The 26,115-nt window shown below is 45.3% G+C and overlaps 1 protein-coding gene across 7 annotated transcripts in view; it reads left to right on the top strand.

Moving 5' to 3' along the window:
* The window catches only part of PIK3R6 (phosphoinositide-3-kinase regulatory subunit 6), a 70,111-nt gene that overhangs the window by 38,747 nt on the left and 5,249 nt on the right, over window positions 1-26,115 (top strand). For 2 of the 7 annotated variants that reach the window (XM_031657364.1, XM_031657365.1), the window contains exons 10-17: window positions 2,135-2,221; window positions 2,560-2,983; window positions 3,360-3,438; window positions 5,910-6,107; window positions 9,768-9,878; window positions 10,179-10,269; window positions 10,608-10,678; window positions 11,325-11,415. In XM_031657364.1, coding sequence (XP_031513224.1) covers window positions 2,135-2,221; window positions 2,560-2,983; window positions 3,360-3,438; window positions 5,910-6,107; window positions 9,768-9,878; window positions 10,179-10,269; window positions 10,608-10,678; window positions 11,325-11,415 — 1,152 coding nt within the window. Of the gene's footprint in view, window positions 1-2,134; window positions 2,222-2,559; window positions 2,984-3,359; window positions 3,439-5,909; window positions 6,108-9,767; window positions 9,879-10,178; window positions 10,270-10,607; window positions 10,679-11,324; window positions 11,416-14,214; window positions 14,331-23,519; window positions 23,632-26,115 lie in introns of those variants that run through there. The other 5 variants (XM_031657370.1, XM_031657366.1, XM_031657369.1 and 2 more) reach the window with 5 other exon arrangements.

Below are 26,115 nucleotides of genomic sequence, written 5' to 3'. Positions count from 1 at the left end.
ATCCCCATTTTACAGAGGACGAAACTGAGTTAGAAAGAGGTTAAATATCTTGCCCAAGATCACCCAAGGCAGTAAGTGGCAAAGGCAAGATATAAATCTAGGCTGTCTAGTTCACCACTCAGCTGTAGTAATCAAAGGATTTGATCGTCCAAGGACCAGAGTATCTAAAAGAGCAGATGAGTCAACATCGTCTATATCTGGTATCATAGAGTTTTACTCCTCACCCTTCCTTATTTGCATTTTTATAAGATAACGCCTTATCTTATGCAAGGCATAATGTAGGTAAGATAATGCCTACTCTGACTCAAGCCCCATGTGGATGGGGGCATCTGAAATAGCGCAGAGAAACATTCCAAATATGTGTTTCCTGGCTGTTGTAGGATGGTTCTGATTTGGGTCCCGTTTCATGGTCGCCCAAAGTATCATGGAATGTGTCAGCCTGCATGTCCCAGATATGCATGGTCTCTCATCGTGCACCTGTAGTTATAAGGCATGGGGTTAAGGACTGGAATCCACTGGAAGAGGTTAGTGTGCCAGGCCCTGGGTTTGAACTTGGCAGCCCAGGTTGGGTGGAGGCCCCAGCAGTTGGGTGAGGTGGGCAGGATAGTCCCTGCCTCAAGACTCCATCTTCGAAGTTTTCCACTCTTTTGCTTTAATATTCTACATTGCCTCTGATCCCACATAGAAAAAGCTGCTCCTGCACCCCAAGCTGGAACAAACCCTGGGGCCAATCTGGCTTTGCTCCCCTTGTGGCCCCTTGCTAACACTCACCAGTGACTCTGCGTGGATCAGGCAAGATCATCTGGGCTGCCCCCAAGCCACATCCAAGGGCACCTGTCTCCTGCCCAGACTTGCCCTGTGCATTTATTTTTTTTATTTTATTTTATTTTATTTTATTTTATTTATTTATTTATTTATTTATTTATTGAGACAAGGTCTCACTGTGTCACCCAGGCTGGAGTGCAGTGGTGCGATCATGGCTCACTGCAGCCTTGACCTCCTGGGCTCAAGTGATCCTCCCACCTCAGCCTCCTGAACAGCTGGGACCACAGGCACACGCCACCACACCTGGCTTAGCCCTGTGCTTCTGAATGACCAGGCAGCAGCCCCGTCAAGCCCCTGTGGCTGTAGGGGGCAGTATGGAGCAGTGGTTATAAGCACTGTGTTGTGGGTAAGAGCAGGGACTCTGGAGCTGAGCTGCCTGGGTTCAAGTCTTCACTGTGCTATTTACTATGTGACCTTGGGCCAGTCATTCAACCTCTCCGTGTCCTGTCTCCTCCCCTGTAAATTGAGGATAATAATGTCACCCATTGCCCACGGCTATTGGCAGGATCCAGAGAAATGATTACACTGTGTGCCAGGTGAGTAGAATAAGGCCTGGCAGGCAGTAGAACACTAGCTGCTCTCCCCTAAGAAGCTTGCAGCCTCAAGACAGGGAAGCCACAGCAATATAGAAATGAAACAAGAATACAGAGCCAAATCCTAAGGCCACATGTGAGGTGTGCCCAGTGTGCAGACAAAGTCTGCTGGAGGGAATGACCACCGTGGGCCGCTGGAGTGGTCAGAAAATATTCTAGAAAGAGGAGCAGGAAGAAGGGCTGGTCTTGGTCTCTCCCCTGGACTGCCCAGGGTTCCTGTTGCCCCCAAACTTTGCTGATGAGTTCTTGTCAGCATCACTGACAGCAGCGAATGTTAATTGAGTGTCTGCTGCGTGCAAGATATTGGAAGCAGCCCTGAGAAGGGAAGGGGTCTCTCCTGCCTCGTCTGGATGCAGGCAGGGCATTTTAAGAACAGCGGGGAAGCCAGTCAGGTGGCTGCACAGGGCTGAAGGCGTGGCCAGCATAGGAGAATAGGTTGGAAAAGGCCTTGTGAGCTGGTTTGTGAAGACCCCCTAAAGGCTGAGCTAGGTTTAAGGAAACATAGCTACTAAGCATTGTTGGACAGGGAGGGGACAGCTGCACTGTTGGGCCCTGGATGGGCTGGTGGTGGCAGAGATGGAAAGGCAGACCAGATGTGGACAGAGTCCCTGCCACCCCTCTAAGACCCCGCACAGGAGCTGAGCAGGATGGGGATGGCAGATGGGGAGGGTCCCATGGACTCCTCCATGGCCTCCATAGTCTGTTCCTTTCTGCAGGTGACCCTGTCCAAGAGCGGCCACCAAGCATTCCCTTGCCCAGCCCCTACATCACCTTCCACCTGTGGACCGGCGAGGAGCAGCTCTGTACGTGCCCCTGCAGCTGACTGGAAACAGTGGTATATGTCTGTGTCTGTGTGTGTGCATATGCGTGCATGTGTGTGTTTGTCAGTGTGTTTGTGTGTGTGTCTGTGTGTGCATGTGTGTGTGTTTGTATGTCTGTGTCTGTACGTGTGTGTGTGCATCTGTGTATCTCTGTGTCTGTGTGTGTGTCTCTGTGCATGTTCATATGTGTGTCCTTATGTGTCTGTGTGTCTGTCTGTGTTTCTGTGTGTGTGTGTATCCTCTGAGGAGGACTGGTTGGAATCAGGAATATAGCCCTGCCAGCCTTACGTGTCCTCACTGCCCTCGTTCCCCCATCCCAGGGAAGGAATTGGTGCTCTTCCTTCGCCCAAGATCCCAGCTGTGCCTCAGTGCTGACTTGGAGGTCTTGGATCTGCAGGGCCTCCGGCCAGACCGGGAGTTGGCCCGGGTTTCCGTGCTGTCCACGGACAGCGGCATCGAGCGGGACCTTCCCCCGGGGGCTGATGAGCTGCCTGCACCCAGCAGCCCTGAGATGGAGCGAGCTGGGCTGCAGCGCAAAGGCGGCATCAAGAAGCGTGCGTGGCCCCTGGACTTCTTGATGCCTGGCGGCTGGGACGGGCCCCCAGGGCTGCACCGGAGGACAGGCAGGCCCGGTGGGGATGGGGAAGTGCTGCCCGGTGTCTCCCGGCTGCACACAGCCCGGGTACTTGTGCTGGGAGACGACAGGATGCTGGGGCGCCTGGCCCAGGCCTACCACAGACTCAGGTGGGGCTCCAAGGTGGGGTCTGGGGGCGGGCGCTGGTCAGGGACACAGGTGGGCCTGGCATGGGCTGGTGAAGGATCACAAAGTGGCAAGAGAGGGTCGGGAGGCAGAGGCCAGGGTAGAACAGAGGAGGATGCCACACAGTGCCAGCAGCCGTCACAGAGCACCGCAGTCCCTGCTTTGTGTTTGTTAGCTCCGTGAACCCTCATCGCCATCCTGTGAGGGAGACATTACTGTACCCATTTTGTAGATGAGAAAGCAGAGGCTCAGAAAGATGACACAAATTGCCCAAGGTCAAGAGATAACAAATAGCAGAGCCCAGTCTCTTTGAAGCCAAGCCCCGCCCCTAACCTTCTCTGCTTTGCTGCCCGTTGCTAGGAAACGGGAGACCCAGAAGTTCTGCCTCACTCCCAGACTCAGCCTGCAGCTCTACTACATCCCTGTGCTGGCACCTGAGGTGACTGGACCGCGGGGAGGCGGTGGCGGGGCAGAGACAGGGCAGGCTGGGCAGGGACACACCTGCAACCTCGCATTCCCCACATCCCCGGCGCAGGGACTAGAAAAAGCATCCTTAGGATGTGGAGACGGGATAGCCGTCAGCAGTCTTCTTTTCAGAGGCTGCAGACGGTGCTCTGGGAGCTGAATGTGGCCAGAGATTGGGTCTCTCTCGATGGCAGCCTGCTTGCTGCTGATATTCATTTTGTTTTTGTAGGTAATGGAATTAGTTGCAAAGTTCTCAAACACAGGGCTCTCTCTCTCTCCCTCCTTCCCTCCCCTCTCTCATACACACACATACACACAAACCCCACACTTTCTGGTATGACATGAAAGGAAATTTCAGGCAGTGAAGTCCATTGATCTAGTAGGGGGGACAGACCCACACTTGCAGGTCTTACTTCCTACTGCACACTCCACTTCCTACTGCACACACCACTTCCTACTGCACACGCCACTTCCTACTGCACACGCCACTTCCTACTGCACACGCCACCGCATACCCCACTCTACCGCACACGCCCCACTCCTACCGCACACGCACTCTGCACCGCACACCCACTCTACCGCACACGCCCACTCCTACCGCACACGCCACTCCACCGCACACCCACTCCCACCGCACACGCCCACCTCCTACCGCACGCCCACTTCCTACTCGCACTCCACTCTTACCGCACACCCACTCTACCGCACACCCACTCTCCGCACACGCCACTTCCTACTGCACACTCTACTCACCGCACACCCACTCTAAATGCACAATGCACTTCCTACTGCACTTCTACATACCCACTTTACTGCACACCCATTCTACTGCATTATACCTACTTCTACGACTTCCTTCTATCGTATTAATTTCTAATTTCACATCGACTTCCGAATTGCATTAATCGACTTCCTACTGTGACACGCTTTACTTCCACTCGTATTATTTTACCTTCCATCGTATTATCCTTCTACTCTACTATTCCACTTCCACTGTACACGCCGCATTTCGCATTTACATTAATTTTAATTTCCCTACTGTATTAATTTCCCTTTAATTTCAGCATAATTTTAATTTCTACTGCATTAATTTAATTTCACTTCGTATTAATCGACTACTGTGACTCCGATTAGATTATGACTTCCGATTAGATATCATGACTTCTCGATTAGATGATCGATTCTCTCCGATTAGATGATTAAGATTAGGGATATCACGACTTCCATCAGATCATGATTTCCGATTAGATACGGATTTCCGATTAGATATGACTTTTAGATTAGATCGAATTTCCGATTAGAGATCGATCGACTAGATGATCGACTTTCCGATTAGATCGAGATTCGATTAGATCAAGGATTTCCGCGATTAGATTTCCGGACTAGGATGATCGAATTTTCGATTAGATGATCGATCGATTTCTCGATTAGATGATCGATTTCGATTAGATCACGCCACTTCGATTAGATGATTTTCCGCGATTAGACAATGGACTTCCGATTAGATCATGACGATTAGAGATCGATTTCCGATTAGATCGATTTCGATTAGATCACGATCTTCGATTAGGACATCGCGATTTCCGGATTAGATGACTTTCGATTTCCCGACAGTATTAGCCCGACTTCGACTTCGATTTCCGACAGAGATACATGACTAGAAGACGACGATGAGATGATCGACGACTAGGATGATAAGATTTCTCCCGGACTAGGACATCACGACTTCCGACCAGGGGATCGACTTAACAGATGACACGATTTCCGACAGACACCCATCTTTATCAGACACGCTTAATTTTAGGGACCAGACGACCGACTTCCATTAGACAATGACTTCCATTAGACATCGATTTCGATGATGATGATCGACTTCTCTCCGATTAGAAGACTGACTGACTAGAAGATCGACTCGATTAGATGATCAGACTTTAGATTGTATTATTATCGATTTTCCGGGATTAGGAGACAAGGATTGACTAGATGATCGATTTCCGATTAGAAGATTACATGATTGATTAGATGATCGATTTCGATGAGATTATGATTTTCCATTAGATCGATTTCCCGGATTAGGATCAGATTTCGATGAGATGATTACATTTCGATGATCGATTTCGATTAGATGATCGATTTCTCTCAGATTAGACATCGATTTCGATTACCACACCACCTCCTACTGCCTACTCTAACGCACACCTACTCACCGTACACGCCTAATTTCTCTACTGCACACTCCACTTCCTATTGGGAAGCAGTGAGGTCAAAGACATACTTGTCTCTCCCCTTTTAAAGTCGGTGATCATTTTTCAATGTCCCTGGTGAGTGAACCTCAGCAAAATATATTCTAGCTTCATCTGAGTTTATAAAACAGAACAACGATGTGGCTTCACATGCAGAAATTGAGGCCCCAAGAGGTTAAGTGACTTGACCATATTCACACAGCCTAGGCTGATGGCAGCTGGAAGGCAGAGCTGGAGAGAGGGCCTGACGGGGTCTGCCCTATCCCCTTTCCCCCAGAAGCCTGCAGCATCCAGGCAGCCAGAGCTGGGAGAGCTGGCTACATTCCTGGGCCGTGCAGACCCGTGGTACCAGAGCAACGTCAACACTCTGTGCCCCGCCATCCACAAGCTGGCTGAGATGGTAGGGGAGGGTGAGGGTACCTGGGAGGGAGAGAGGGAGGGGAGCGGGGTCTGGGCAGAGGGGAGAACGGAGGAGCCCAAGTGGGCAGCGAGGGTGAAATGGGGGTAAGGGGGGGCTATCTTTTCGCTGCTGTACTTGACCCTTGACCTTAAGAGTCAGGTGGGATGAGGCAGGAAGGGAATTCGAGAGAGGGGCCCTAACAAGCTAGTGGCTTTGAACTCACTCGGAACACTTACCAGGCACTTACTTTGGACCAGACCACCTTGGAAAAGATTAAGTAAAATATTCTTTCATAAGTGTGTAGGGCAGTTTTATTCCTTCTTGTGTGAGCTTCCTGTGGTCTTTTTTCTTTGTTTTTAACAATTTATTTATTTATTTTTGTTTTACTTCAAGTTCTGGGATACATGTGCAGAACGTGCAGGTTTGTTACATAGGTATACATGTGCCATGGTGGTTTGCGGCACCTATCAACCTCTCATCTAGGTTTTAAGGCCCGCATGCATTAGGTATTTGTCCTAATGCTCTCCCTCCCCTTGTCCCCACCCCCAGACGGGCCCCGGTGTGTGATGTTCCCCTCCCTGTGTCCATGCGTTCTCATTGTTCAACTCCCACTTATGAGTGAGAACATGAGGTGTTTGGTTTTTTGTTCCTGTGTTAGTTTGCTGAGAATGATGGTTTCCAGCTTCACCATGTCCCTGAAAAGGACATTAACTCATTCTTTTTTATGGCTGCATAGTATTCCATGGTGTATATGTGCCATAATTTCTTTATCCTGTCTATCATTGATGGGCATTTGGGCTGGTTCCAAGTCTTTGCTATTGTAAATAGTGCTGCAATAAACATATGTGTGCATGTGTCTTTATAGTGGAATGAATCATTTTTCTATGATTGTAATAGCTGATGTTTCCTGAGCACTTATGCTGCACTGGGCACTGTTCTAAACACTTACACACAGGGCGGCTCATGTAATTCCCACAGCAGCCCAGAGGCAGGTGCCCCTGTTGGTAGGTACTATTGTCACCATAGCCCCATTTTACAGATCAAACAACTGAGGCACAAAGAAAGTAAGTATCTTGCCTGAAGTCACAAAGTGAGTGGTGGAGTGCCACTTGGAACCAGGCAGCTTGACTCCAGAGCACCCTCTCCTAACCACAAACCCACGCTGCCGTATCCCAACCGTGGCTGGCAGTGGGGAGGGAACTCATCTTTTACCGGTTTGAAAGCGCTTTTATATAGTAAGACAATTCTACCCTTTTTGTCGTCACATATGTTGCAGATTTTTTTCCCACGGTTGTACCTTGCCTATCCACTTTTTGACTTGCGGAAGTTTAATACTTGGATGTCGTCAGACATACCACTTTTATTCTTTACAGTTTCTGCCTTTGGAGTCATGCTTTCAAAAGCTTAAATAAATGTTCACTGATAATTTACTCTAACACTTTCCAGGTCTCAATTTTTACATTTAATTAATTGCCTATCTGCAATTAATTTTAGTGTTTAGTGCGAAGTATGTCATTTTATTTTTTCCAAATGTTGAGCTAGTTGTCCTAAAGCTATTTTGCATAAACCGTCTTGCTGCAGCAATTTGAAATGCCACTTTTATCATTTGCTAAATACTTACATGTGCCTGTATTTAGTACATGATACTTACATGTGCTTGTATGTAGTAATGCGATCCTTACGCGCTGCGGTGGCATTTGTTACGTCGCATTTCCCTCATTGATTTATTCATTTCTGCGTCACTAGCCTTGATATTTTGTATTATCTGATGATAGAAGCCTGCCTACCCCATTATTCTTCTTTTTCAAAACTTTTCAGAATATGCCTATTTATCTTCCTGATAAACTTTAGAATTTCAAGTTTTTCCTTGTTTTACATATTTTAACTTATATTGGATTTCAGTTGAATTAGAAGAATTCAGAATCTTAGCATATTTATTTTTCTCTAGGAGCATGGTATAGTTCTTCATTTGTCGAAGTGTCCTTATATATCCTCTCTAGTAAAGTTTTACAGAATTCATATAGTTTGTCCAATTCTCACTAAATTTATTTCTCATGTGTACACATATAATGCTATCTTTATCCCATTATATGGGTAGTGCCTGAAGCTAAAAGGAAGCTATTGATTTATACATATTTATTTTAGTTTTAAAAACTGCAGTAAAAAATGTAACATTAATTTACCACTTTCTTTTTAGTATATCTTTGTTTTTAATAACTGGCTACTACTGAGTTCTCCATTTTGTTTTACTTGTTGGATTGATGAGGGTGTCTTCTTACATATTTTATTCAAATAAGGACATTTAGGGATGCACATTTTCTGGATTATACCTGATCCGAAAATGTCTTTGCATACACACAGAGACCATTTAGCTGGGTATTAAAATACTTTTTCCTTGAAACTTGGAGGATATTACAGTGGAAACATTTGATGCAGGCCCCATTGGTGCTCCTTTGCTGGTAGCTATTTTTCTCTGCCAGGACACTGTAAGATTTTGGTTTTCCCTTTCTCCTTGTATTTAACAATTTGAAAGGCCCTATGCTTACTCCAAAAGCAATTGCCACATGAAGAGACCAGAAACATTGTGAGCAATGACAGCATTATTAGAATACGTTCATAGCTCCTCAGTGTGACCCTTTTGAAAGGAACAATATTTCAGTACACCAGATGTGAGAGTCAGAAGAGCTCTTACAGGACCGGATATGAGTTGGATGAGATCAACTCTGAGCTTCCTTCTAGCCCTGACACTATTACATTCTATGTAGATGTTCTGAAAAACCAGTCACTATGCTTTATCATCATATGGGACCAGGGAAGGACTGGAAGACAAGATGCGTAGTCCATTCCCAATAACATGCAAACCTGAATTATTTTATTTTATTTTATTTTAAGATGGAGTTTCACTCTTGTTGCCCAGGCTGGAGTGCAATGGCACAATCTTGGCTCACCACAGCCTCTGCCTCCTGGGTTCAAGCAATTCTCCTGCCTTAGCCTCCCAAGTAGCTGGGATTACAGGCATGCGCCACCACGCCTGGCTAATTTTGTATTTTTGGTAGAGATGAGGTTTCTCCATGTTGGTTAGGCTGGTCTCGAACTCCCGACCTCAGGTGACCCTCTCGCCTCAGCCTCCCAAAGTGTTGGGATTACGGGCGTGAGCCACTATGCCCAGCCAATTAGTTTATTAATAGATGCAGGGACCACCAGAGCTGAAAGAGACATCAGATCATCTGGTTCAACCTCTCATTTTCTCTAGAAGGACATTCAGGCCTCAAAGAGTTTGAATAACTTGCCCACACCTGCCTGGCCAATGGCAAGTAGCCCATCCAAGCCTAGAACCCAGTCCTGGCTCTCTCATTAGCTTCACTCTCCAGCATCTTGTCTCCCCCAGTCACTTAGCACAGTGCCTCACACATAGCAGTGCTCAGGAGTCTCTGTAGAACTGAAATTAGTCAGATTCCCTAGGGAGGCAGAGCTCTGGACAGGAATATTTTGATTGGGAGTGGAAATTCAGTGGTAGGAAAGGTTTGGAATGTGTTGAAGGATGCACTGGGTTAGTGCATCCCAGAGATGTAGGGGCTTGGAGTTTCTCTCTGAATAAAATGGCATCTCCCACAGTGGCCTTGGGGGAGATGGTGAAGACATTCCCTGTCTCCCTCACAGCCTCCTTCCCTGGACTCATCCCAGACTGTGGACCCCTTCATCCTAGACGTCATCACCTACTACATCCGCATGGGCACACAACCCATCTATTTCCAGATCTACACAGTCAAGGTAATCATCCCACTGAAGGCTCCAAGGGATCCCAGGACCCCACAGATTAAATACCCAGGCTCAGGGGAAACACTGGTTATCAGGCCACGAATCATGAACACACCCAGATACTCTTGGTTATTAACGTTACCTCCTTCATCTCTAAATGAATCAGATCGTTATTAATTTCAAGACCTCAAATCCAAGAAGTAGGTCTTCTTTATGTGGAAGGGTTCTCCATGGCCCTGGATCCCTGGAAATCAGGGACAGAGTGATTTGGAAATCACACCAGGAAATGCCACCCTCCCTTCCTCTCTCCAGATCTTCTTCAGTGACCTCAGCCAAGACCCTACCGAGGACATCTTCCTCATTGAGCTGAAGGTGAAGATCCAAGATTCTAAATTCCCCAAAGGTAAGCATCTGCCTCCCTTTTCCCAAAGGTCATCCTGACTCAGCTTCTCCAGACTCTCATCCTCTCACCTCTCACCTGATGATGCCTGCACCCCCACACCCTCAGTGCTCGTCCCTGCTCTGTTCCCTACCTCTGCTGAATGCCAAGGCTGCCCTTGATCCCCTCCAACCCCTGAAAGACTGAAAGGCAGCCTGGCCCCCTGAGGTGTCGCCTTTCCATCCAGGGAGATGGATGGATGGGTAAACCCAGCAGCTCAGCTCCTGCCCTCAGAGAGGTGGGGAAGTCAGGGCGAGAGGGCTGGGAACCTCCACCCCAAGCCTCTTCTCATCTCCCCGCAGATGGCTTTTCACCCAGGAGGAGAGGCGTGGCCGAGGGCCCAGGGGCGGAGCTCTCCCTGTGCTACCAGAAGGTCAGCGTGCGTGGGCGTGGTCAGTAGGTGGCCAAGAGGTACAGCTGGAGAGAGCGGGCCTCGAGGACAAGCAGGGAAGCAGACAGAGCCAAAGGAAGCTTCTGCCTCTTTTCTTGATGCTGCCTGCAGAGTTCCCCAGCCTTCAGGGAGTTTTGTAGGGATGGGTGGGTTAAGTTGGCCTTACATGTAGACCAGGAGGTGATCTGATTTAAGGAACAAGGGGCCTGACTCCTTGCTAAAAAATGTCTTCCTCGCTAGCTGGCCAGATGCTTGAACTTTCACTGGAGATTTACTCTTTGGGGTCTGGAAGGCTAAACATACTTCTAGGGCTGGGAGTGCTGTAAGCCTTTATCTGCTAGCCCTTATGGGACCGTAGTGACATAGACAGAACAGGGTCTGGCACAGTGGCTCATGCCTGTAATCCCAGCACTTTGGGAGGCTGAGGCAGGAGGATCACTTGAGCCCAGGAGTTCAAGACCAGCCTGGGCAACATAGTGAGACCCCCAGCTCAAAAGAAAAAAAAAAAAAAAGACTCTCATAGCAGGGGTGGAAAACAGGGGAGAGAGGCAAGACTGTGGATGTGGGGATGCGTGGGGAAAGGGTATGTCCTGAGGACCTCCACCTGTTCCTTGATCACCCTCCCCAGGCCTTGCTCAGCCACCGGCCCCGAGAGGTCACCGTTTCCCTGCGGGCCACTGGGCTGGTCCTGAAGGCCATTCCGGCCAGCGACACAGAAGGTGAGGAACGGGGAATGCAGAGCAAAGAAAGAGACAAGAGATGAGAAGGGCAATGCTGGGGACAGGGCAGAGTGGCAGGAGAAGGGGGAGCCCTCCCAGTCATGGAACTGGAGCCAGGTCCAGGGCTTGGTGACTGCCTTCAAGCTGCTTGCTGTGGGGTCCCCCAGACTCTAGCACTGGTCGCCGGCTTGAGCCTCAGCAGCCTGGTGGGACATAGCTGGAAGGTGGAGGACTATAGGGAGGGGTTGCAGTTGGCCTCCTGCCACAGAACTGGGCCTGCAGGGCTAGTTGTCTTCTGTGTGGAAATTTTGGACTTTGAATGTCATTCCAAAAAAAAAAATGGAGACAATAGAAGATGCCAATTTATGTGCATATAGTAAATTATAAAAATTAGCTCATATTGTGAGCTCCCTGGTCTCCTAGAATAATGCAAAGGATGGCAATATGGATTACTAACATTGCAAACATGCACCAGAGGCCAGGCAGTGAAGCATGTGAACCCTAGGAAATAGATAGTATTAGTATTAGCAACTTTTTACTAGAGAGGAAACTTATAACGCACCCAACGTCACGTCTGCAAGGAAAAATCAGAACTGGAATTCAAACCCAGGTATTCTCATGCAAGAGCCTATGTTCCTTACCACTGCCTCCCCTAGAATTGCCAACTCTCAACAGACTAGACTTAGGGGATGCTTATCCAGTGATGCTTGTAGAAGACCGTTTTGGAGCAAACAAGAAAATTCACCCAGGCAGAATTATATCTTGTGTGCCATCTATTCCATTTGTCCGTGATGTGTCCTGGCATATAGTAGATACTTGATCAATATTTCGGGAATAAATGAAATGCTACTTTACACTCAAAAATTTGTTTTTAAAATGAGTGAACACATTTGGAATATTCCAGAAGAAAAACGGAATGAAAATACACATGAGCCAGGCTGGAATGCTTACGGGGAAGCCAACTCCGATCCCTCCTCTCCTCTCCAACCACGAGTATTTACTCCGTCTCTGAAATCCACTGTGGCCTTGCTAGCATTCCAATGATGACACCTTTCTGATTTCTGACAATAATGCCTTTGTGTTCATGTGTGGGTATCCGAGTGTCACAATTTCCTTAGCATCTGGCACAAAGAAGAAACTCAAGAAATTATATCACTTCCTAATGAAATTGCTTCCAGGCAAGTTGAATTCGTGGATGATGACATATGAAACTCCATCACAGCAGGACACTCTTTCCCTGAATCTCTTTAACACCATGAAGGAGACGCGTACTCGTGGCAGTAGCTCTTAACCTAGAGGTGCTCACGAGCAGGTTGTCAAGGGCGCGGGGCCAGAGCCAGATGGGTAGGGCTCACACCCCAGCTTTGCCACTGACTATCTGTGTGACCTTGGATGTGTGACTTGTGTCCTGTCTACCTTTTTTTTTTTTTCTTAAATGGAGATAATAAGTAGCTACTAATTTGTGTGCATACAGTAAATGATACATGTTAGCTCTTATTGTTCAAACTGTATTCCTTCCATTTCTCTCACAGACTGTCCCCACTCCCAGCCCTACTCTAGACCCTATCAGTACCAGTCTGATGATGCCACCCTCGGTGGAGCAGACCTCTACAAACCCTCTTTAGTCGGCAGGGAGGGATGAAGCCTACCAGCAGGCACACAGTAATGATTTTTGACACCTTATACACTATTAAGCAACTCCATCTCTACTAAAAATACAAAAAAATAAAGTTAGCCAAGTGTGATGGTGCTTGCCTGTAATCCCAGCTACATGGGAGGCTGAGGCAGGAGAATCGTTTGAACCTAGGAGGCAGAGGTTGCAGTGACCGAGATCATGCCACTGCACTCCAGCTTAGGCAATAGAGTGAGATTGTCTCAAAATATATGTATATAACATATATGTGTATATGTATATGTGTGTGTATATATATACATATATGTGTGTATATATATACATACGTGTGTGTGTGTGTGTGTATATGTATATATATATATATATATATATACACAAAAAAACTGTAATAAAAAAAGGAAGTCAAAGAAACACTCTACCTGTTGGCACTACTGCCCTCCTCACCCACTTGGAGCCTCGGTTCTGCACAATATCCCTGGGCAGGTGCTTCTTTCATTCGCAGCATGCCCAAGAGCTACAGGAAGTTCAAGAGAACTTCTAGAACTTTATTCCTTTTAAAAAGGGTTGCAGGAGGACATAACAGCGGGTGGGGGCCGGGCGCCGTGGCTCAAGCCTGCAATCCCAGCACTCCCTGGGAGGCCGGTGATCGGAGGGATCAATGAGGTCAGGAGATCGAGACCATCCTGGCTAACACGTAGAAACCTAGTCTCTACTAAAAATACAAAAAAAAACTAGCCGGGTGAGGTGGCGGGCGCCAGTCCTGCTTCTACCGGGAGGCTGGGAGGCAGAGAATGGCGGAACTCCTCGGGAGGCGGAGAGCCTGTGGTGAGCTGAGATCCGGCCACTGCACTCCAGCCTGGGCGACAGCGCGAGACTCCGTCTCAAAAAAAAAAAAAAAAAAAAAAAAGGGGGGGGGGGGGGATTTGGGTTGGTGATGGCTGCTGACCTGAGGATATAGAAACTTGCAGATCACCGGGGAAGGAAGAAGGATGATTGAGAAGGAACCGTAACTTGGCTGGGACCAAGCAGATTCAGGAAGTGGGGGCCCAAGGAGGAGTGAGAGGGCTTAGGGTGTGAAGATGGGTTCATGGAGATCTTGAGACCTAGAATCTCAAACTCCCCTACTTCCCTGGAGGTCCATTTACAGCCCCACCAATCTCATTCAGTTTCAGGGTCTCGCCATTGCCCCCTGCCTGCTGCTCCTGTCACAGACCACACGTGTCTGAATGTCAGTGTGACAGAGGTTGTCAAGTCCTCCAACTTGGCGGGAAAGTCCTTCTCTGTAAGTACGGAGTAGACTGGGAAAGGGAGACAGGTGGCTGGGAGCTCAGAGTAGACTGGGAAAGGGAGACAGGTGGCTGGGGGCTGAGAGTAGACTGGGAGAGGGAGACAGGTGACTGGGAGCGCAGAGTAGACTGGGAAAGGGAAACAGCCGGCCGGGAGCTCAGAGTAGACTGGGAAAGGGAGACAGGTGGCTGGGAGCTCAGAGTAGACTGGGAAAGGGAGAGGTGGCTGGGAGCTCAGAGTAGACTGGGAAAGGGAAACAGCCGGCCGGGAGCTCAGAGTAGACTGGGAAAGGGAGACAGGTGGCCGGGAGCTCAGAGTAGACTGGGAAAGGGAGACAGGTGGCCGGGAGCTCAGAGTAGACTGGGAAAGGGAGACAGGTGGCTGGGGGCTCAGAGGGGAGGGTATTCAGAGAAGGGAACTGACTTCCCAGCCTTTCTGAGCCTTTGCTATTGGAATGGGTCTTCCTGTTAGAAGGCATCTGCTTTGCAGTCAGTCTGTCTGAAGTGCAGAGTGCCCACTGGTATAAGGAAAGCACTTTAAGAGTCAAAGCCCTGCCCTCCATCTGCTAACCATTTGAGGACCTAAGACATACCCAGATGACTGCAAAATGCACCTATGTCCTGTCATCCCAGGCGCCACACCACAGCCAGACTCCTAAACAACAACAGCCCAACCTTTGACCAGATCAAACCAGCTCTCTCAATCCCCTTGCCCTTTGCCCTTTTGCCTTTGTGCATTTCGATACTTTTTTTTTTTTTCTTGAGATGGAGTCTCAGTCTGTCACCCAGGCTGGAGTCCAGTGGTGCCATCTTGGCTCACTGCAACCTCCACCTCCCAGGTTCAAGCAATTCTCCTGCCTCAGCCTCTGGAGTAGCTGGGACTACAGGTGTGCGCCATCATGCGCCATCATGCACCATCATGCCCTGCTAATTTTTGTATTTTTGGTAGAGACAGGGTTTCACCATGTTGGCCAGGATGGTCTCAAACTCCTGACCTCAGGCAATCCACTTGCCTTGGCAAAGTGCTGGGATTACAGGTGTGAGCCGCCACGCCTGGCCGATACTTACTGATACAGACATAAGACTATTCATTTCCTTTCTACCCAATGGCCTCTTTGGACTTCACTTCCCCGCTCAGCTTGGCTTTGGTGCCCCATCACTGCGCCTGAACCATGTTCGCACTGATGTCCTCACTCCCGTGCACCACCCAGCAGGCTGACACTCCGATTTAGGTCAAGCCACTTACTCAGTCTGTATACCCAGGTGGCCAAGTGCTTCTGGAATAACCCCTGCATCCTCACTGATTAGATCCACAGCAAACTCATGACCTCCCCCTCACCTGGATCCTTGGGATCACGTAGCCCTTTCCTTACCCACCCCCTCCAGGCTCTTCTCTATCTGTTTGCAGTTCTCTCTCCCCAGCTTTGACCTCTTCCTCTCCACTGCTCCTTCCCTTAGCCTACATACACTCAGGTCTTTTCCATCTTAAAAGAAAAAAAAAAAAGGCCAAAAAAAAAAAGAAAAACTCTGCCATGACCCAACTACCTCTCTAGCTACCCACTGCATCTCTTTCCTTCCCTTCTCAGTCAAGCTCCTTGAAAGGTACTTCTAGAAGAGTTTCCAGCCCCTTATCAATAACTCTTCTACCCATGACCACCTGTTTACACATGTCCCACTGTGGAAAAGTCACCTCCATGTTGCCAAAACCAGTGGTCATTAGCCCTTATATTTCTTTATCCTTTAAGATAATGTTTTTGTTTTTTTGTTTTGTTTTGTTTTGTTTTTGAGACAGAGTCTCACTCTGTCACCAGGCTGGAGTGCAATGGCGCGATCTTGGCTCACCACAACCTCTGACTCCCTGGTTCAAGTGATTCTCCTGCCTCAGCCTCCTGAGTAGCTGGGATTACAGGCATGCGCCTCCATGCCCAGCTAATTTTTGTATTTTTAGTAAAGACAGGATTTCACCATGTTGACCAGGATGGTCTTAAATTCCTGACCTCGTGATCCACCCACCTCAGCCTCCCAAAGTGTTGGGATTACAGTTGTGAGCCACTGTGCCTGGCCAAGATAATGTTTTAACCTATAAACAAAAGTTTCATTATTTATTTTGGAAAATGTAAAAAAGCACAAAAAGTACATTCACCAGTAGTCGCAACCCCTGGAGAGGATGAATACTAACATTTTCAGGTGTAAACACCCAAGTCTTTTTTTCTAGCTATTTTAAGATAATTGATAGCTACACTACATACTGGTCTGTACCTTGATGTTTTTTACTCAAAAATATACTAAAGCCTTGTAAATAGGTCTTGATGGGACCTTGCTTTGGTCATTAAATGTTTTGCGTCATTAAGTATATGTCAGTATTTATTATATGATGGTTCCATATACCTATATAATTCTAATAATTCTAATAATAAATTCTAAGACGACGTTTAAGTAAGTTCTCATTTTTCACCATTAAGAGCATGTGAGCAATTTCCTTAGGGGTAAATATGTGCTAAAAATCATGGTTATGTCTTTTTAGAAGAATGCCTAGAAGTGAAATCATCCAGTCAGGTGGCATCCTTTTTATATATTTTGCCAAATTGCCCTCTAGAAAGTCAATACCAAGTTCCAATCTGATTGTAGTGTTTGAGTGCCAATTTTGCAGTACAATTCGCATATTGATTTTTTTATCTTCACAAATTGGATGATCAAACTTTTCATTATTTTGTTTCCTTTATCACCAATTAGTAAAACTGAATACTTTCTTGTATTTCTATTTCTTCATTCATATATTTCCTATTCATATTCTCATCTCATACTAATATCCTATTTTATAGTGTGAGGACATTAACCCCTTCTTTGTCATAAATTTTGGAAATACTTTTCCCAGTTTGTCTTTTGATGCTTTTTTTAACCTAAAATAGCTTTATATTTTGACATAACAAAATCTACCATTTTCCTTTAATGATTTCTGACTCTGATATAATTAAACATTATATATGTCTAAAGACCCCATCTCCAAGGCATACCACAATTTTACACACTACTAAGAAACAAACAATGCTTCCTAAACTACGGACAATGCTCTCTTATCACATTGGTTGCAAAATACTCCCTAATTTTAGAGCTGTTGAAACGTGTTTTAGAATCAATGAAAATGGCAGACCTGTTTTATAGTAGTATGCTGTTCCTTCCTTGTGGTTTTATTCTTTTATTTCTTCACTCATTCTAAACATCTTTATTTTATAATCTGATTTGTGTAATTCCATTATCTATAATTACTGGGAGTCTAATCCTTCTGTTTATTGGGTTCACTGACCCCCTCCCCACAGTAGCTTAATTCCTTGTTTTTCAATTATGAGTTCATATTTCTTAGGGCTTTATCTGTGGGAAAACTGGGTGGAAAAATTGTCCTTCTAGAGAAATTCTGAATTTGTTTTTGCCAACTGCCTCGGAGATGTTATCAGCTCAGAACCATATTTTGAGTTCAGTTTTGGCTGAGAAATTGCCAGACCATGAAGATAGTGTACATGTGTACCCCAGATTCACATCCGGACGGGCTCGTAGCTAAGAATCTCCAGGAAAGACTTGCCTTCCTCACTCATCGTACAAGCCAAAGCAGACGGGCTTTTTTTCTGTGGTCTTCCCTATTTCTGTGTTTGTTTTTTCGTCCGTTTGTGTCTTTTGCTTTATTTTGCTTTCTAGTCTTTCACTGAGAGTGTAGCCTTCAAGAGTCCCTGCTTCATGTAACTCCACACCATTGCCTCCCATCCCCACGTGGCTATTTAAACCCAAGCCCTTTGATTCCTGAGATTATTAGCAAATGCTCCTAGGACAGCCAAAGCATCTGACTTACACAATTTCAACTTCTTTGGAATGTACTGACATTTTTTTTATTGCCTGGTACATGATCAACTTTTTTTTTTTTTCTTTCTTTTTTTGAGACTGAGTCTCACTCTGTTGCCAGGCTGGAGTGCAGTGGTGAGATCTTGGCTCACTGCAGCCTCTGCCTCCCGGGTTCAAGTGATTCTCCTGCCTCAGCCTCCCAAGTAGCTGGGACTACAGGCATGTGCCACCACGCCCAGCTAATTTTTGTATTTTTAGTAGAGACAGGGTTTCACCATGTTGGCCAGGATAGTCTCGATCTCTTGGCCTCGTGATCCGCCCGCCTTGGCCTCCCAAAGTGCTGGGATTACAGGAGTGAATGATCAACTTCTTGATATTCAATGGCAACTAAAACTACATGTTAGAATAGATAAAGTATGAAGTTTAGTTATTAAATCAAACACATTATATTACTGTAATCTACAAATTTAAAATATTTTTTTTCTACTTCATCTGGCCAAAACAGAGAGGTTTGTGGATGTTCCTGCTATGGTTTTGATTTTGTCAATTCTATCTGGATTTCTTTCAAGGTGAACTTTCTTCTAGTTTTTGATGCTGCTGTTGTATAATATGATGCCTTCTTATGCCTAGTCTTTGTATGAGACTGTTTTTTTCTCTCTCTCTCTTTGGAAGCCTTAAATACTTAGTTTCAGAGAAGAGTCTGAATGTCACAGGAATATACCTTGGTGGCATCTTGTTTTCATTCATCATTTTGGACCTTTGATGGTCATTCTCAATCTGGAGACTCATATCTTTCACTTCTCAGATATTTTCTAATACAATCTTTAAAATAGTTTCCTCCCCTTTATTTCTTTGCTTTCTCTTTCTGGAACTATGAATAGTAGGATGTTTGACCTTCTAAATTAATGCTCTAATTTTCTCATCTTCTTTCTCCTATTGTCCTTCTTTGTCATTTCTTCAATATTGGGGGAGTTTTCTTCAGATTCATTTTTTGAACATTTAGGCTATTTAAGAATTCTTTCTTGTTTTCTGGTTATTTGTTGTCTCTCTTAATATGGTCTCTTGGCTGGGCACGGTGGCTCACGCCTGTAATCCCAGCACTTTTGGAGGCCGAGGAGAGCGGATCACAAGGTCAGGAGATCGAGACCAGCCTGGCCAACGTGGTGAAACCTCACCTCTACTAAAAATACAAAAATTATCTGGGCGTGGTGGTGGGTGCCTGTAATCCCAGCCACTTGGGAGGCTGAGGCAGGAGAATCGTTTGAACCTGGGAGGCGGAGGTTGCAGTGAGCCAAGATCGCGCCATTGTACTCCAGCCTGGGCAACAGGGTAAGACTCTGTCTCAAAAAAAAAAAAGGTCTTTCTCTTAACTAAAGAGGGGGCACTAAAAACGTGGGTCAATGGTGGGCTTCTCAGTGGGCAGTCAGAAGGCCATGGTCCTTTCTGTGGGGGGAACCCAGATGTCAGTATCTACAAGTCTCTTTGCTAGGACAGTTTTATTTTTCCAGAAATGAGTCCTTTGGGCTCCTGCCTCAGCAAGTAAAGGGGGCCAGGCATGAGGGGTGGATAAGCCTGCTTATTATGCCTGTCAATCTGGAGCTGGGATAATTTCACTTTCTCTTTTCCAATTTGGATGCCTTTTATTTCTTTCTCTTGTCTGATTGCTCTAACTAGGACTTCTGTTATGTTGAATAGGAGTAGTGACAGTGGGCATCCTTGTCTTATTCTAGTTCTTAGAGGTAATGCTTTTAATTTTCCCTCACTCAGTGTGATGTTGACTGTCAGTTTGTCATATATGGCTTTTATTATTTTGAGATATGTTCCTTCTATTCCCACTTTGGTAAGGGCTTTTATCATGAAGAGATGCTGGATTTTATGAAATGCTTTTTCTGAATTTATTAATACAATCATATGATTTTTGTTTTTAATTCTGTTTATGTGGTGAATCACATTTATTGATTTGTGTATGTTGAACCAACCTTGCATTGTTGGAATAAAACTCACTCGATTGCAGTGCATATCTTTTTGATTCACTGTTGAATTTTGTTTGCTAGTATTTTGTTGAGGATTTTTGCATCTATGTTCATCAAGGATATTGGTCTGTAGTTTTCTTTTTTGTTGTGTTCTTGCCTAGCTTTGGTATCAGAGTGACCCTGGCTTCGTAGAATGAGTTAGGGAGGATTCCCTTCTTCTCAATGTTTTTTGAACAGTGTCAGTAAGATTAGTATCAGTTCTTCCTTGTATGTCTGGTAGAATTCCACTGTGAACCCATCTGCTCCTGGGGTTTTTTTTTTTAGTTGAGAGATTTTTTTATTAGTAATTCAATTTCATTACTCATTATTGGTGTGTTCAAGATTCTATTTCTTCTTGGTTCGATCTTGGGAAGTTGTACGTTCCTAGATAAATGGAATTTATCCATTTCCTCTAGATTTTCCTGTTTTTGTTTTGTTTTGTTTTGTTTTTTTGAGACGGAGTCTCGCTCTGTTGCCCAGGCTGGAGTGCAGTGGCCGGATCTCAGCTCACTGCAAGCTCCGCCTCCCGGGTTTACGCCATTCTCCTGCCTCAGCCTCCCCAGTAGCTGGGATTACAGTCGCCCGCCACCTCGCTGGGCTAGTTTTTTGTATTTTTTAGTAGAGACGGGGTTTCACTGGGTTAGCCAGGATGGTCTTGATCTGCTGAACTTGTGATCCGCCCGTCTCGGCCTCCCAAAGTGCTGGGATTACAGGCTTGAGCCACCGCGCCCGGCCTACATTTTCCTGTTTTGTGCATAGAGATGCTCATAGGTCTCTGATGATCTTTTGCATTTCTTTTGTATTAATTGTAATGATACCTTTCTCATTTCTAATTGTGCTTATTTCATTCTTCTCTCTTTTTTTCTTGGTTAACCTAGCTAGTGGTCTATCAATTTTGTTTATCATTTCAAAGAACCAATTTTTCATTACATTGATCCTTGGTATTTTTTTTGTCCCAATTCCATTTAGTTCTGCTCTGATCTCTGTTAGTTATTTTCTTCTGCTAGCTTAGGGTGTGCTTTGTTCTTGTTTTTCTAGTTCCTTGAGATGCAACATTAGGTTATTGATTTGAGATCCATCTTTTTAATATAGGCATTTAACACTATAAACTTCCCTGTTAGCACTGCCTTTGATGTATTACTTGAGGTTTCGGTATGTTGTGTCTCTATTTTCATTCATTTCACAATTTTTAAAATTTCTGCCTTAATTTTATCATTGATGCAACAATCATTCCGTAGCAAATTATTTAATTCCCATGTATTTAAGTAGTTTTGAGGGTTCCTCTTGATGTTGATTTCTAGTTTTACTCCACTTGGTCTGAGAAGGTACTTGATATGATTTCAGGTTTTTAAAAACTTTACCGAGACTCACCTCGTGGTCTAGCATATGCCAATTTTTGAGACTGTTCCATGTGCAGATGAGAAGAATTACATTCTGCAGTTGTAGAGTGGATTGTTCTGTAAATGTCTGTTAGGTCCATTTGGTCTACAGTCCAATTTAAGTCCAGAGTTTCTTTGTTGATTTTCTGCCTTGATAATTTGTCTAGTGCTATCAGTGGAGTACTAAAGTCTCCCTCTATTATTCTATTGGTGTCTGATGTGGTTTGGCTGTGTCCATACCCAAATCTCATCTTGAATTCCCACATGTTGTGGGAGGGACCCAGTTGGAGGTAATTGAATCATGGGATCAGGTCTTTCCTATGCTGTTCTTGTGATAGTGAGTAAGTCTCACAAGATCTGATGGTGGTATAAGAAGGAGTTTCCCTGCACAAGCTCTCTTTTTGCCTGCTGCCATCCATGTAAGATGTGACTTGCTCCTTCTTGCCTTCTGCCATGATTGTGAGGCCTCCCCAGCCATGTGGAACTGTAAGTCCACTAAACCTCTTTCTTTAGTAAATTTCCCAGTCTCAGGTATGTCTTTATCAGCAGCATGAAATGGATTAACACAGTAAATTGGTACCAGTAGAGTGGGGTGCTGCTGAAAAGATACCCAAAAATGTGGAAGGAACTTTGGAACTGGGTAACAGGCAAAGGTTGGAACAGTTTGGAGGGCTCAGAAGAAGATAGGAAAATGGGAAAGTTTGGCACTTCCCTAGAGACTTGTTGAATGGTTTTGCCCAAAATGTTGATAGCGATATGGACAATAAAGTCCAGGCTAAGGTGATCTCAGATGGAAATGAGGAACTTTTTGGGAACTGGAGGAAAGGTGACTCCTGTTATGTTTTAGCAAACTGGTAGCATTTTTGCGGAACTTTGAACTTGAGAGATATGATTTATGGTATCTGGCAGAAGAAACTTCTAAGCAGCAATGCATTCAAGAGGTGACTTGGGTGAGGTTAAAGGCATTCAGTTTTGTAGGGGAAGCAGAGCGTAAGAGTTTGGAAAATTTGCAACCTGACAATGCAATAGAAAAGAAAATCCCATTTTTTGAGGAGAAATTCAGGTCGGCTGTAGAAATTTGCATAAGTAATGAGCAGCCAAATGTTAATCCCCAAGACAATGGGGCAAATGTCTCCTGGTCAGGTCAGAGGTCTTCACAGCAGCCTTTCCCATCACAGGCCCTGAGGCCTAGGAGGGAAAAATGGTTTCATGGGCTGGGCCCAGGGTACCCATGCCATGTGCAGCCTAGAGACTTGGTGTTTTGCATCCCAGCTGCTCCAGCCATGGCTGAAAGGGACCAATGTAGAGTTCGGGCCGTGGCTTTAAAGGGTGCAAACCCCAAGCCTTGGCAACTTTCATGTGGTGTTGAGCCTGCAAGTGCACAGAAGTCAAGAATTAGTGTTTGAGAACCTCCATCCAGATTTCAGAGGATGTATGAAAACTCCTGGATGCCCAGGCAGAAGTTTGCTGCACGGGCAGGACCCTCATAGAAAACCTCTGCTAGGGCAGTGCAGAAGGGAAATGTGGGGTCAGAGCCCCCATGCAGAGTCTCTACTGGGGCACCACCTAGTACAGCTGTGAGAAGAGAGCCACCATCCTCCAGACCCAGAACGGTAGCTCCACTGACAGCTTGCATGTGCACCTAGAAAAGCCACAGACACTCAACACCAGCCCATGAAAGCAGCTGGGAGGGAGGCAGTACCCTGCAAAACCACAGGGCCAGAACTGCCCAAGACCATGGGAACCCACCTCTCACAACAGCGTGACCTGGATGTGAGACATGGAGCCAAAGGAGATCATTTTAGAGGTTTAAGATTTGACTGCCCTTCTGGATTTCAGACTTGCATGGGGCCTGTAGCCCCTTTGTTTTGGCCAACTTCTCCCGTTTGGAATGGCTGTGTTTACCCAATGCCTATACCCCTGTTGTATCTAGGAAGTAACTAACTTGCTTTTGATTTTACAGGCTTATAGGCAGAACGGACTTGCCTTGTCCCAAATGAGACCTTGGACTTTGGACTGTGGACTTTTCAGTAAATGCTGAAATAAGTTAAGACAGGGGGGCTGTTGGGAAGGCATGATTGGTTTTGAAATGTGAAGACACGAGATTTGGGAGGGGCCGGGGTGGAATAATGTGGTTTGGCTGTGTCCCTACCCAAATCTGATCTTGAATTCCCACATGTTATGGGAGGGGCCTGGTGGGAGGTAATTGAATCATGGGGACAGGTCTTTCCTGTGCTGTTCTCGTGATAGTAAGTCTCACGAGATCTGATGGTTGTATAAGAAGGAGTTTCCCTGCACAAGCTCTCTTTTCGCCTGCTGCCATCCATGTTAGACATGACTTGCTCCTCCTTGCTTTCTGCCATGATTGTGAGGCCTCCCCAGCCATGTGGAACTGTAAATCCATTAAACCTCTTCCTTTTGTAAATTTCCCATTCTCAGGTATGTCTTTATCGGCAGTGGAAAATGGATTAATACAGTGGCTATCTCTTTGATGTAGTAGGATTTATTAATCTGGGTGCTCCAGTGTTGGGTGCATATATATTTAGAACTGTTATGTCTTCTTGTTGAATTGATCCCTTTATCATTATAAATGACCTTGTCTTTTTTTACTGTTGATTTAAACCCCGTTTTATCTGATATAAATATAGCTACTCCTACTTGCTTTTGGTTTTATTTGTGTAAAGTATCTTTTTCCACCCCTTAGAGTGTAAATGTCTTTAACAGTTAGGCAGATTTCTTGTATGCAACATACAGTTGGATCCTGTTTTTCTTATCCATTGCAACATACAGTTGAATCCTGTTTTTCTTATCCATTCCACCAGCCTATATCTTATTGATCCCCCTACTTCAGCCTCCTGAGTAGCTGAGACCACAGGTGCTAGCCACTATGCCCAATTAATTTTTAAATTTTTTTGTAGAGAAGAGGTCTCACTATCTTGCCCAGGCTAGACTCAAATTCCTGGACTCAAGTGATCCTCCTATCTTAATGCTTGGAACTCAGGCATCTCAAAGTGCTGGGATTACAAGCATGAGCCACTGTGCACAACTGGGCCTATATCTTTTAAGTGGAGCATTTAGTCCATTTACATTTAAAGTTAGTAGTGATATGTGAGGTTTTGTTCCTGTCATAATTATTACCTAGTTGTTTTGCAGTCTTGTGTAATTGTTTTATAAGACCTACATGTTTTATACTTTCCTGTGTTTTTATGACAATGAGTATCACCCTTTTGTTTCCATGTTTAGAAATCCTTTGAGCATTTCTTGTAGGACCTGTCTAGTGGTGACAAATTCCCTTAGTGTTTGCTTGTCTGGCAAATACTTTATTTCTCCTTAATTTATGAATTTGTGTTTAGCAGGATACAAAATTCTTGGCATCATTTTTTCTTTAAGAAGACTGAAAATAGAACCTCAGTCTCTTCTGGCTTGTAAGGTTTTGGGTGAGAAGCCTGTTGTTAGTCTGATGGGATTCTCCTTTTAGGCAATTAGACAAAATATATATATTTGAAGTTATATTTATATATTAATACTCCAATGAAGCTGGCTTCTAGCACTGTCATAAATGTTTTACCCAGTTTTATATTCCTTTGGTCAATTTTGAGTGGAATTCCATTACTAGAACTGAAGCCCTGTTCTCTGAGTCTTTAAACACCCTAAATCTATAAATTCAGAGACACCACTTTCTTATAGACTTTTTTCTACATGCCTGACTATTACGTGTTGGCCTCGATCCCTGAACTCCTTTTCCTAGATCCTTAAGTAGCTACTGTCCTCAATTTCTATCCATGTCTCACTTCTGTTCTCATTTCCTGGGCTATCAAACTCACAAGGATTTAGTTCCATTTGTTAAGTCCTCCCAAATCTGTATCTTCTGCTCTGACATTCATACCTGAGTTTTTGACTCCTGCACTGAACTAAGTTAGCATGAACTGGATGTCCCACAGTACCACAAACTCAAGATATTTAAAATCAAAGCCAGTACTTTCTAATAGTTAAGAGCTCTCTAGAGCCAGATTGTCTGGGTTCAGATCTTGCCTCTGTCGTTTACCAGCTATATGATGTTAAGCAAGTTAATCTCTCTGTGACTCAGTATCATTTTATAAAATGAGAAGACAGTCATTCTTCAGTATCCATGGGTGATTGTTTCCAGGACCCCCAAGGATACAAAAATTCGTGGATGCTAAAGTCTTTTACTGTTGGCCCTTTGTATCTGCAGTTTCCACATATGCAGATATGGAGGGCCAGCTATAATAACATTACCTACCTCATCCAGTTATAAGGATTGATTGTTGTATGCAAAGCTCTTAGAAGAGTACTTGGCTAAAGTAAACATTACGTATGTGTTAGCTGTCATTTTTATTTCATCTCCTCCTTATATCCCCTATCTCGTTTAATGGTACCGTCATTAACCAATCACCTCTGCCAGAAACCCAGGAGTCATCCCCGCTGCCTCCTCTTCCTCACTTTCCTTTGTCCTGATGGAACACTTCTCAAATATCTCCCTTCTTTGTCCTCTCTCTTCTGGTCCAGCTTGGTTGACCAACTGTCCCTGTTTGCCTGGG

The sequence above is a fragment of the Papio anubis genome, chromosome 17 (genome assembly GCF_008728515.1).
Source record: "Papio anubis isolate 15944 chromosome 17, Panubis1.0, whole genome shotgun sequence".
Classification (NCBI taxonomy): Eukaryota; Metazoa; Chordata; class Mammalia; order Primates; family Cercopithecidae; genus Papio; species Papio anubis.
This window is presented reverse-complemented; position numbering and strand designations above follow the sequence as displayed.